This window comes from Phallusia mammillata, chromosome 1, assembly GCF_965637545.1.
Source record: "Phallusia mammillata chromosome 1, kaPhaMamm4.hap1.1, whole genome shotgun sequence".
NCBI lineage: Eukaryota > Metazoa > Chordata > Ascidiacea > Phlebobranchia > Ascidiidae > Phallusia > Phallusia mammillata.
The window spans coordinates 6,615,538-6,628,177 of NC_137252.1; the positions used below are offsets into that span (position 1 = coordinate 6,615,538).

The following is a 12,640-nucleotide window of genomic DNA, read 5'->3' on the forward strand; positions in this document are numbered from 1 at the left end:
AGACCGTTCGATTTTCTTACTGTTCGTTGCCACACTTGTATATTCACAGTCTTTGCTACGACGAAGTTGATCCGGTGCACAATTGCACAGCTTGCTTGAGGCAGGAATTTTTTGGAACTTTGTATCATGGAAGCAATCAAACCACACCGGAAGACTGTAGCACAACCTTTGTTGCAGTAGCACAACGCACGGACCTTGTGGTTGTGTTCAATATTCTGCAAGCCAACTGTCCGTCCCGACATGAATCTACGATTGGAGTTACACTTTGTCAAACGGTAGAAGCAATTCTTTGTTGTTATTATAAGGTTATTTAACTTTAAACAGAAAGCGGCTGACTAATAACTTGATCGCATTGAAACCGTTAGCTGCAGGTTTTTCAAGTGTTGTTGGTGCCAACATTAAAAGGCAGTTCATCTCACAGTAATTACTCTACAATGTTTTTGTAGATTAAAACTTATTTGTACGTTATGTTTTGTATGTTACATCTTTTGAGCACATAATTCACTATCCAAATAGGGTCAGAATTGTATGAGTAATATCTATAGTGCTATCGGTTTTATCTTTTCTAACGTATATTTAATACTGTTGTTTTCTTGTCAAGACATGATGTTTGATTTCGCTGATGGCACCGTCTCAAATATGTTACAACCTTGATGTTTAGCATTTGTAAGTCCCGCCTCAACCACTCATTCTGGATGCAAAGAATATGTTGAGCTGCAAAACTTTTGTGGAGGGACAGCTATGACTCATATGAGTGTGAAATGGCCGCCAGTGTTTTCGAGTCATGCTGCGAAGTATGCTATACTTATTCAGTTTAAGGTTATAAAATGCCCTACACAGTTTTCGATTCCGAAAATTCCCACACGAGTACCAGGTAACGCCAAAAAAAAAACGCTACAGCAAAAGTTTTTGTTTAGTTTGAGCAAAGTTGTAATGAAACATCACGTGTAAACATGGCTTTTCTTTTGATTATTAGTGCTTACCACCACCACTACGGCCCTATCCAGTGCTGCAATCACCAACTCAACCGTGTCTACATATGCAATAACAACTCCGAAACTCCTTGGTATTTTGCTGAGAGCAATCTTCTTCATTTTCTTAACAGAGATTATTATCTTTTTACTCTGCAACAGGTAAGTATAAACTATAAACCCAGTCAATAAAGTAAGCGTAACATTTCTTGTAAACCCATGCTGAAAATGAGCAATATACGTCCAGATAATAATCTTTCGTACACTTGCCATTGCCAAACGGTGATGGGATTCAAACCCACAACAATTAAATCATTAATTCATTTTTTTTGTTTCAGCCCCAATAATAAAATAATAGCAGTGTACATGTGTTTTTAAGCCTGGAAATAAAGGCATTTAGTAGACACTAACGTTAAGTAACGCTCCGCATAACAGTCCAGACCATGTGCACATTTGTACAGGTTGTGTGTACTATTGTCGCCCGCGCATACTTGGACGTTTATGGTTTCAGGAAGACTGCACAAATTATAAATATTTTTTACTATCATAAACGGATTGAAAAAGCTACCAAAACGTTGGAGGAGGATTTATCTTCAGGTAAGGGGTTTCATCCTTTGTTTCAGTAATATTTACTATTCTGATAACATTTCATGCAAAGGTAATTCAGTCAACGATAACGAACAACCAGTTCCAGTATTGGACAATTATATTTCCCCGATACGTAAGTACTGCAAGTTAGATAAACTCTCAGCCTTTAAAACGAACACAAAAATGATGTTTTTAAACTATACTATTTCGTTTCCTCATTCGATCCACAACTTTTTTAGAGAAAAATGTCAAAAGAGGAATCCTACCATTGGTGCTTGAGCATTTGTTTGTATTATACTGCTGTTTGTCTATTTTTTAAATTTGGTAGGGAATCGATCATTGTTGCCACTTGTGGAATTCATACAATTTTTGTATCCTGTTTTGCAAGTCCACAAGTTATAACTTGGTGTAAAATATAAACTAAGCTTGGATATAGCACAGGCAACATTATCGTTAGTTTTTATTTTGAACTTCAAGGTTACCAATCGAAATCCGAGATATTGGAACATCCGGAATATATTAACATCACTTGCAGCTCAAGTGATAATGTCGATGCTGTATACGAGAAATGCTCGTAAAAAGGCTCTCCTGTCAACTTTCACGGAATAAAATACATTCATATATTACTTTTATCGAAATAATTTAAGGGTTTGAAATTTGCTGATGGAATTTAATAAACCTGTTTGAAAAGTTTTTTTTAAATGTTTAAGCTATAGGTGCAATTGTCCTGGAATACTTTAATATGTATAACTTTTCCAATCAATCAGTGCAACACTAAGTTGTCTAGTTTATGCGCTATTGCATTTGCCTAAAAAATACAGACCTGTACAAAAATTGCGATCAATCTGTGGGATTTATTTAATACGTAATAATGAAACTTATCCACACATTAACCGTATAACTATCTTACCGTTTTATTATTTAATGATAGCTCGATAGATTTTTGAATACTAACAGTCAATAAATTTGGAACAATCCCAACTAACATGGTTTTTCGTGTTTTTTTTGTGACGCATGAGAACGCAGCTATTTTTATTTGGTTGGATAAATTTTACATTGATGCCTGTTTGAAATATATAAACAATCACAAAACTGATTTGAGCACTAAAACAACCAGCGGTAATGAAACAGTATTAGGCAACGGAAGAGGTAAAAATTCTACACAAAATCTGCATATAAACAATAAAGCACAGGCATTACAAACTCTTAAACAACGTCGTCGTCAATGTGCAGTTTATTTGTAGTTTGAATAAGTGTCGAAATCAGACAGATAATGCATGACGACAGAGTAACAATACTTGTAAAGTTCCTGTAAACACATAAACATTATTTGAAGACCTAATCTTTATTTCTGAAGCTTACGTAAAACACTACCTTGTTGTCGACCATATTCGGTCTCATATCTCTCAGGTCTTTCACGGTTCGAAATACATCCACCCGCTTTTGTGCCTTTAAACGTTCGAGAATGTTGAAAAGAGCGATGAAGGTTCCCGTTCTCGTTGATCCGTTACTGCGACAAACAGCGTTTGCTTGAGAATTTCTAAACTTTGGTCACCAAGCCGAGTTGGAAAATTTAGCAAAGATGGGCTTCAGGTGTAGACCCGATTTGTGTTTAGGATTATTGAAAATTGTGGCTTACAAATTTCAGAATGATACAGGCACAAGATTTATCAACACACAATATTTGGTGTTTTGCTTCTAAACATCTTGTTATTAACCTGCAAGCAACTAACACACACTGGCAATTCTGTTTGGCCCTTCTTAGTTGCATTTCTTCGATATTTTTGATGAAATCCATTTCTTTAGGTGGTCGTTCCACGTCACTCCATCCCTTGACTTGCAAAAGCATCAATCGCTGGGCACTACAAGAATATTTTCCCTTGTAAGTATTGCAACACAAAATGTAATGTAGCTAGATTAATACAAGGTTCTACCATTTGCCTAATTGTTTCATGTTGGAAAAAGTGTATGGCAGAACTTACAGAGAGGAGTAGTCAAAGACGAGATACAGGGGCAAGACGAGTTTAACAATAGCACCTTGAGATGATTCAAGAGTTTGAGGATTTGAAACTTCTGCTTGTGAAGCTTGATCTTTGCAGTATCTGCAAATACGTAAAACATAACTTCAGATTAGGGTTTTAATTTATTAAGGGCGACAAGTTAGATCCCTTCTTTTCAATCTAAGACTCACAACTCGCCGTTCGAACCCAAGCTATGTTAAAACTAAATCGGCAAACCGAACCTGTGCCTTCGACGAATTAACACCACCAGCACAAAAATGAGAAGCAGCAGAAGCAACAGCCCGATCACCAAACCAGCAATCATTGCAGTACTTGTTGCAGAATTGGCCGTGTTATCTTCATGAAAACAACTTGGAGTGGGATTACCCGGAGTTGTTACTGCCAGGTTGGATGTTATGTTTGTGTTGATTGAACCAGTGACAATCACTGTGACCTGAAATACAAAAATGTTTGTTAGTTACAGCAAAAGATACGTAGCAAAAGATACGTAGTTTCAATGCAAATAGTGAAAAAAATTATGGTTACCTCAATATCATGCGAAGTAGAGTTTAAAACATTTTCTAATGTCGCGGAACTGTCGGAATAAGGAACAGATATTGTTCGATTCCAACCTTGGATATTAATCGCTACCTGTAGGTATTTATGGTGAAAAATTCTTTTTATTTGGATAATTTTTTTTACTTCACTTCTGTTAAGAAGCACATCAAGCAAATATTACAGATTTTGCTTCGTACTTGTGCTGTTAGTGCGTTTTCATTGATGAATTGATCGAGTCCAGTCCAACCGACAAGCACAGTTGAAGCTTTGCATGGAAATGTCTCTGCAGTCGCGTTTACTAAAAAACGTTTTTTGAGGTTTATACAAGTATTAGACGTAACACTTTGGCTTACCTTCAGGATGGCAACTCGATGGGGGGTTTTCAAATGTTGTTACTACTTTGGTTGTTGAGACGTTAGCTTTTAGGCATCCTTTAAGCATTGCTGTGATCTGTTTATATTTTAAAGTGGATAAATTGATTTGCATGATGATTTCATTTTTTAGCAAAAATTGGATTAATGTGAAACAATAAAAAAAATAGTAAGGATGTTGTGTTTGTCGAAAACAAGACTGTAGGTACAACCACCAAATATGAAAGAGATAAAAAATATTTGTTCGCCGACTATAAACACCGTTTACTTTAATATTATATCTTTTTGAAAAGCTTAGGTTATCAATTGTAGTGGATCGATCTGCATACGGTGCCGTGATACTTCTGTTTGTTTCCAAAACATGAATCTTAACCTAAAGACAACATCAGAAACAAATCAAATTTTTTATAACTTACGTTAGATTATCTTTAGTTACGATTAGTTCTTACTTGCACTGTTAGTTTGTTGTTGTTGATGATTTGTTCAAGTCCAGTCCAATTGGCAATCACAATTAAAGAGTTGCATGGAAAAACTTCCACACTTGCAGCGACTAAAACAAACACAACAATAATTACAACCTTATACGGTCAAGTTGGAAAGGAACACATAGATTACATCAAATCAGCTGACAAAATCGTTCTTCGTTTTTGTAATCACTTACGTTTCACTTGACAAGCGTAGTAAGTCGGTTCTCCAGTGCAGTTTATGCTTGACTGCCCCCATCCTATCCCATAATGCAACGCTCCATACTGGCAAATTGTAATGTTAGAAACAGGAAAGTTTGCCGGAGATCCGTTGCTCCAATACCAGCCATGCAACGATGTGTTGTAACGAGCTCCAACAATAACTTTAATATCTAGTAAATGTACATGTTGGTGCATCCAAACTGTTGTTGTGTGGTTTGAACCAAATGCTCACCTGGTGCCAGGAACGATCCATTGTATTGTACAAAACTTTCAAATGTTTCATTAACACTTCGCAACTTGTCCGAGTTGATGCCTTTACTTTTGTAGTTGTATATTTCTTTATGACCGTTTACAGTTTGAGAATACAATGTGAATCTTACTCTCCAACCTGCAAAATATATTTGTCAAGTGATCTGTTTTGCACAATCGCGTAATTAAAAGCAAGTGATAGATCTTAAATTTATTGCCAAGTGACTCAACTTAATTATTTTGAGCTTAGTTAATATTTTGACAAAGACATTATCTGCAGCGTTGGGCAGTCATGTTTATAGTCTTGAAAGCACATCCGAAAAAAAATCAGAAAGAGTGTCTGAAAATATTTTGGTAGTAACCACTGAGGTGTGGTGTGTATATGACAAAGATTTTTGTATAAACAAGATGGTTGACACGAACCAGTCGGTTTTTCATTTAAAATAAAGTCACATGTTGTCCCGATAGACACTTCCCATTTGGCCTTGCCTCGTGTGGCAAATCCTGGAGCATCGCAAAAGTAAATTTCCTGCATCGCGGTTTCAGATTCACTGAAAAAAATGGGAGAAATGTTGGGGCACTTGTCGTTAGGTAAGGTTTTTTTACGTCTTTGAATACTAAAATTACCACCATTGATCAAAACTAACATTCGTAAAGTTATGAAATTAGATTTTGTCGCGAATATTGAGCTTTACCTTTTATACAAGTCGAAATACCACAGATGTCCGAGAGATTTTGTTGATTTCCAGAAATCCACTTCAGTCCGATTTTTTGAGTATTCCACCCAGCAAAGAACATTTCTCCTGGGCAGTGTTTGCATCCACAAGGTCGTCAGATAATAACAAAACACTGTCCTTCACTGCTTGAAATGTGTTTTCAGAACCTGCAAATTTTTCTTGGTTTTGTCGTCGCGTAATGCATTTACCTTGACCGAATGGAATGAAAACGCATTTTTACCTATGTTTACCTTTGAAGGACACACATTTAAAACTGGGATCAGACCCAAAGCGTTCTATTGAAGTCATTATACCGAATCAAGCCGGTCCTGGTCGCCTTGTGTATGAGAAGGCACCAACAAGATAAACCTAGGTCTGGTGTACTTTCGTTCATAAAGGTTTATGGCATAATCGCTGCTGTGATAAACGGTTCAGCGCTGATCCTTTTTAGATGTTAATCTTAGCTGCCCAGTGATACCAACTCGACTCATATCTATTTGTGAAGCACCGCAATAGGTGCCCTCAGTTTAAAAAAACCTCAAACGTTTTGTCGCACTGGCAATGTCTCCTACAAAGCTGACATGTGCAGCATAAGTGACAGGCAACTGTGCTAGTGCTTTGATGTTCGACGATCTTAGAACTATGCCTCTCAGTTGGTAGAGCGGGTGACCCTGAAAGGCTTTTTTCCTTGGTTTGTATCCCATGGCAGTTCTGATATTTCTATTGCCTTGCCATATGGGAATGTTTGCGAGATCGGTTTAATTCGGTATAACGCCTTTGATACGCCTGGCGTACAGTGATTAATCCCTGTTTGGTTTATTTGTTTAAATTTAAACATGCACATGTCCAACAAGACTTTGATAATTGACACTTACTTTCAGTTTGTCCCTGTAAGCAATAAACCATCAGCGAAAGTTCTAAAAACTTGTTTAACCAATCTCCAGTCATCACTTGAGTTTTGGGTTGGCGAACAGATTGTGCTGAGCAAAGTACTTAAAACAAACAAATATTTGCTTTGCAACGTCATTTCATACTGGTTTGAGTTTCCAAAAGCGTTTGTGTTTATAAAAAATTATTGTGCTCAAATCGTCATTCACAAAAGCTACCGGCTTTGACAGAAAGTTTTACAAGTTGTTACACTTGTTTTTAAATCAACCAGCTCTTCCGTATTTGAAAATGACTGTACAAAGCTGCAATTCCATTTAAAACCGTAATTGGTGGAAGTCAATTAGCTAGTTCTTGTTTATCAGGCTACATCACCTCCACATCTTAACCGTACAACAGCCATACTCAATTAATGTTTTTCGTTGCACATCTCTCATCTAGGCATTTGGCACCGACCATGGCTTGTTGTTTTTGCCTCTAAGTTGTCGTCAAAATATATGCCTGTGTGTACGTATAGGAGATAATGAACAACGTTTTAACTGTGAGCTCTGTTAGTAGAGCGCCTCCTCACAGCAGTTTCCTGTTGTTGGTTAGATCTGACTTGTCCTAAACGTTTCTTGCTTATTGCACGAAAATACGTACAATGACTTGGTTTGGAATATCTCATCTTGTATATGGTATGTGCACTGTGGCATAACTAAATCATTATTTATTGTGATTGTGTTTAAACCCTTGTGTTTTGTTCAAGGTAACGTACACCGACAAGGAACAGTCAAGCCAATATTATTCTAAAACAACATTACCTTAACGCTTAGTGCGGACAAGTTTACATCATGTAAAACTTTGTCAAGCAGAAAACTTTCGAGTAACAAAATAGCGTAACGTTACAAGGGCGTGGATTACTTTTTTCTTCTTAGATATGTATCAGATAAGATACGGGGTTACCACAACAACTCCATTCGTAATCTTCTCAAAAGAGGTTAGCGAAAAGTTCGTTTGTTTATTACAAGAGAAAGAAGAAATATAGAGAGCGAAATGAACCAGTGCGGCTTTATATATATACCCCGGGTAAAGGCGTTAAATCGTATGCATGTGCTCTTGCGATTGGCTCTTGCACAATTACCACACAAAAACAGCGTCCAATCACAGCACAGGACAAAGCACAAAGCTAAATTGCGTAACCACCATATCACAAACTTGCATCTACATCCTAATTAACTGCAACAGGAAATATTTCAAAGTTCAAACACGATTTTACAATCCAGTTGAATAAAACTATTGCACCATTTGACTTTCTTGCGAGCTTTGAGCTAGCAAGTTAAAAGCAAGCGAATTACGTAGCTACTATTTCGAAATTTGCATAAATTATATCGCAACCGCTACAGTTTTAAGACAGCGGTTAGCCACTTACTTCGTGCCCTCCCGACCCTAAAATAAACCTCAGAGCATATAGCCCCAAAAGTAATATGTAAACTTGTGAAACTTCAAATTAAAGTTTTTTTTTTCTCGGAGCATGATGCGGACAATTCAGGTGTTCAAGTTTGGGCATGATTTCTGTCCTTGTATATAGATTGGTGAAGTTATTGTGAGTTCCTACATTCACAGACAGCAATTTTAAAGTTGGTCGCATGGAAAAATTGATTGAAAAATCGTGAAAAATGCAGAACAACAAGAAATCAAAACATAAAGCAAAATGGGCATTTGCGGTTTAATACATTACAGAAACAAAAAGGTTTACTATCACAAGAACAAGCACTTCTACGGTAAAAATGCATCGTTCATTACACGTTTAAAAAGTTATATAGGCTGTTACAAAAGTAAGGAAATCAATTCGGTAGGTGGACCGGAAACCCTCAACTATGATCTGATGCTAGAGAGTTTACAAAGATGCTTACAATAAAAAACAACACGTGCCAGTTTGACAATTACTTGTAGTAAAATGAAGTAAAATGCGTTGTGGGTGTTACGTAGAAATGGCTTAAGCTTCATCATAACGTGTATACAAACCAAGAGTCTGTAAAAAGTCTTGAACAATGTTTGTTAAGCAACCACGTTTGTATTTGTGTTTGTGTTTTTTTCGGATTCACTTAGTCTTACTGCATAGTTTACTTGAAGTTTGAATAAGTGTCGAAATAGGACAGATATTCAAAGACGACCGAGTAGCAGTATTCGTAGAGTTCCTGTAAACACATAAACATTATTTGAAGACGTAATTTTGTTTCTTACGTAAAACAGAACCTTGTTGTCGACCATATTAGGTCTCATATCTCTTAGGTCTTTCACAGTTCGGAATACATCCACCCGCTTTTGTGCCTTCAAACGTTCGAGAATGTTCACCAGAGCGATGAAGGTTCCAGTTCTCGTTGATCCGTTACTGCGATAAACAGCATTTGAACTTGATTTGTTTGGGGGATTTTGCAGCTTTACGAATAAAACAGTTTGGCAATGATAACGTCATTTTCTTAATCGGGGCATAATCTGCATTTCAGACAGTCGTATTTTAGACTTTTTGAGTTTAGTTGAGTTTAGTTCGCTTGGTAAAAGCACATATAGCGTCACAATGGCACTGAACAAGCCGGAAATGAACAAGAGCGTCGCAAAGTTGAAACGTTATGGAGCCAAAATGTGAATAGCACAATTGGTGGATCATGACTAAACGCGCTGCAGCTATGCAACGTATGACTTAATGCGGGAATTAAATTACAATCGCAATTTCTTAATGAATTAAACTCATCTGTTTTTCACCTGCATCCTACCAATACACACTGACAATTTTGTTTGGACTTTAATCGTTGTATTTCCTCGATAATGTTGATGAAATCCATTTCTTTTGGGGGTTGTTCCACGTCACTCCATGCCTTGACTTGCACAAGTATCAATTGCTGAGCAGCCTAAATACGGAATAAAGAGTTTCAATGAGCAACACTACCTAGTATTTACAGAGAGATTACCCTATTATACAAAAATCAAAAACAAGAAAAAAAACACGTCAGTTGTGAACAGCAATGTTGTTTTTAAGTTTTCAACTTACAAAGGCGTTGGTTACAGACCAAATGTTGACAGTTATCAGATGGTGAGCGTTGCTTTCACTCACATCACATACAGAAACAGAAATGTCTTCATATTGTATGGCTGCGTCGATTGGAATCTGAAAACGATGTATGGCATTTAGTAGAGGGTCCGGCTGTTATAGAAAAATGCAAAATGTCAGATTTACTTGAATGCTGTTGTCCAAATCAACGACAAGTGAAGCTCCTCTCTCCACGATCATCTTCCAGAAGTTGTTTTCTTCTCCTGGAGCCGGATTTCTTGCTGCGATGAAGAATTCTGAAGAGCCATGTTCCTGTAAAGCGAAACATTGAAGTAACATTTTCAAAAAGATACTGTATTAAATATAAGTAGGGCACTTCGCGTAAAAGAATGAGCCTGAACCAATGTGAAAGTAAATTTTATTTTGACCTGAATATAGGAAGCATCCAACTGTTGAATGCTTTGGCTTTTATTGTCCCAAAGGTTGACCACCGTGTTCTTGTCTGTAAAATAAAGTTGGAGAAATATTTTCAGCAACCTTTAGGTTTATTTATTCCTTTTTTTGAGCACTCGTAAAACGTTTTGTTACTTAAAAAAAAACAGGTTACGTATAATTTGCTATGTTGACGCAAACTAGCAAACGCCAGGTGTTACGCGGTGACGACGCATACGCGACCACAGAACGGTTGGGAATCACTGATTTACATGTTCGCAGGTGTGGGTGATTTTCCTGCCATTTCTCGCCAAATCTCCACGATGACAATACTTCAAATTCTTTGTCTTGCATTTTCTTGCTGCAACAGAAATAATCTTTCAAACTTAGAAAGTTTAGCTTGTAGATTTGGCTTGAGTTAATATACTACCAACTGCTCACATTTCACTTGAAGTCATCGATTGTAGTTCTTGCACATCTTTGTTTGTTTTCTCCAAATTCTCACGTTCCATAAGCAGTTTGTAGACGTACATGTATTGATTCTGTAGAAATACAGAATTAGTAAAGAAGACATGATTAACAATTAATGCGTTGCTAGTCTTAGTCACAACATATACTCTCTATTAAAGAAGCAAACCTGGATTGTAATTGAAAACCTGTTTTCTATTTGTTAGTCGAGACAGAAAACGTGCAACAACAGTTTACCGCATTTTGGATCATGTCTGTTCGATTTTCTCTCATTTTCAGAACAGTTCGAGGCACATCAACTGCTCCTTTGTCGTCAAGTTCATGAAACAAAGTGTCCATCGCTATGTAAGTACCTGTGCGTCCCACTCCAGCACTGCACATAAAAAATGTGTAATGGATTGATCAAAATAACAAAGAAATGGTTTTACCTGCAGTGTACAATGATTGGAGCATTTGTGTTTTGCAAATCATCGACCATGTTACGTAGGTGGATCATGTTGGATGTAGTTACTGGAATCCCATGATCGGGCCAAGTTGTAAACTGCAATTGTGTTATGGTTCGTTGCTCCTAGATAATATAACGAGACTGTTGTGTAGAGAAAAAATATTACAGGTAAATTTTGAATTTTTACACGTAGTTATGGCAACTTCTGTGATGAAATAAGTTTGAATGCAAGCAAAGGGAAGGTTTAACCTGCAGTATAAAAAAAGTAAAATAAAATGTCATGCATTGACTAAATTACAAGTCTTTTATGCATTAACGTGTTTTTATGGAAACCGACATTACCCAAACCGTTGTTTGTTATGCAGTTTACTTACTGTTGTCGTGGAGATGACGAACTGTCGTTGAACAATTCCTCCGATGGTTGTTTCAAGTTGTGTTCGGATTTTAAAGTTCGACAATTCGGTTTCAGATTCAACATCTGGCCAATATTGTTCACACTTTGCCTGTAGAAAGAGGTTTTCCATCAAAAACTGATATCTCGAAATAACTTTCTTTCAACAAAACATCGGTTGATGATTATGAAGTGAAGCTTTCTATTTGTGGATGAATGAAGCTTGGATAATAGGGTTTCAGTTCTGGTAGAAAATTCGTCAGCACACGAAGCTCTTTGTACGGGAACAATTATCACCGAGTTATAAACGTATTGTGAAATTCAGGGAGGTACCGCACTTTGTGACGAATAAATTTTGCTGGTAGCATGGCAAAGTGGCTAATAGCTAGCAAATGTAGACAGCATGAAAATAGATCATCAACATTATCTTTGTGGAGAGCTTTGGCTGGTTAGTTTAGTAAGTAAACAGAGGCAACCTTTCCGTTTTCCACCATGGCAGTGAGCATTACGATGATTTTGGAGTTTTCCTTCCAAACCATCAACCAGAAATCGTTGATTGTCTCCTTCTTCGGTCCCTGGGTGGCGATAAACTTTCTCTCGTTATCGTAACCTGGTATATAAGCGGCGTTGATGTAATTGTTTCCACCGCTTCCTTGCAAAACCACTCGAGCATGATCGTCTATTGAACAAACACAAGTTATACAGAAAGCCAATTACACACGTATCAGTTACATTGTAGTGAACGGTTAGGAGATGAACGCCATTCATTAGAAACTTTGCTCTGTTGTAATTATTACAATTGACGTTTTTAGTTTCCCCGCGCATATACATTAAGTTAAGTCTGCAATA

The 12,640-nt window shown here is 37.1% G+C and overlaps 1 protein-coding gene across 1 annotated transcript; it reads right to left on the reverse strand.

Annotated features, from left to right (window-relative positions):
* Window positions 1–2,793: 2,793 nt before the first annotated feature.
* LOC145209134 (receptor-type tyrosine-protein phosphatase alpha-like) lies at window positions 2,794–12,330 on the reverse strand. The gene is made up of 13 exons (XM_080079382.1): window positions 12,268–12,330; window positions 11,775–11,903; window positions 11,384–11,523; window positions 11,193–11,328; window positions 10,929–11,029; window positions 10,760–10,848; window positions 10,484–10,557; window positions 10,242–10,367; window positions 10,056–10,172; window positions 8,072–8,073; window positions 3,278–3,421; window positions 2,934–3,069; window positions 2,794–2,868 (listed from the first exon to the last, which is right to left on the reverse strand). The coding sequence occupies exons 1-13, from the start codon at window positions 12,328–12,330 to the stop codon at window positions 2,794–2,796; spliced, it is 1,332 nt and encodes a 443-aa protein (XP_079935508.1).
* Window positions 12,331–12,640: the final 310 nt, after the last annotated feature.

Excerpts from the sequence above, each read along its gene's own strand:
- LOC145209134 (XM_080079382.1), bottom strand. The coding sequence starts at position 12,330 with ATGGTTTGGAAGGAAAACTCCAAAATCATCGTAATGCTCACTGCCATG. Across the intron at positions 11,030-11,192 it reads CAGACATGATCCAAAATGCG|AATCAATACATGTACGTCTA; the intron begins GTAAACTGTTGT and ends GTATTTCTACAG. Across the intron at positions 3,070-3,277 it reads TGTGTGTTAGTTGCTTGCAG|TAACGGATCAACGAGAACGG; the intron begins GTTAATAACAAG and ends TGTTTGTCGCAG.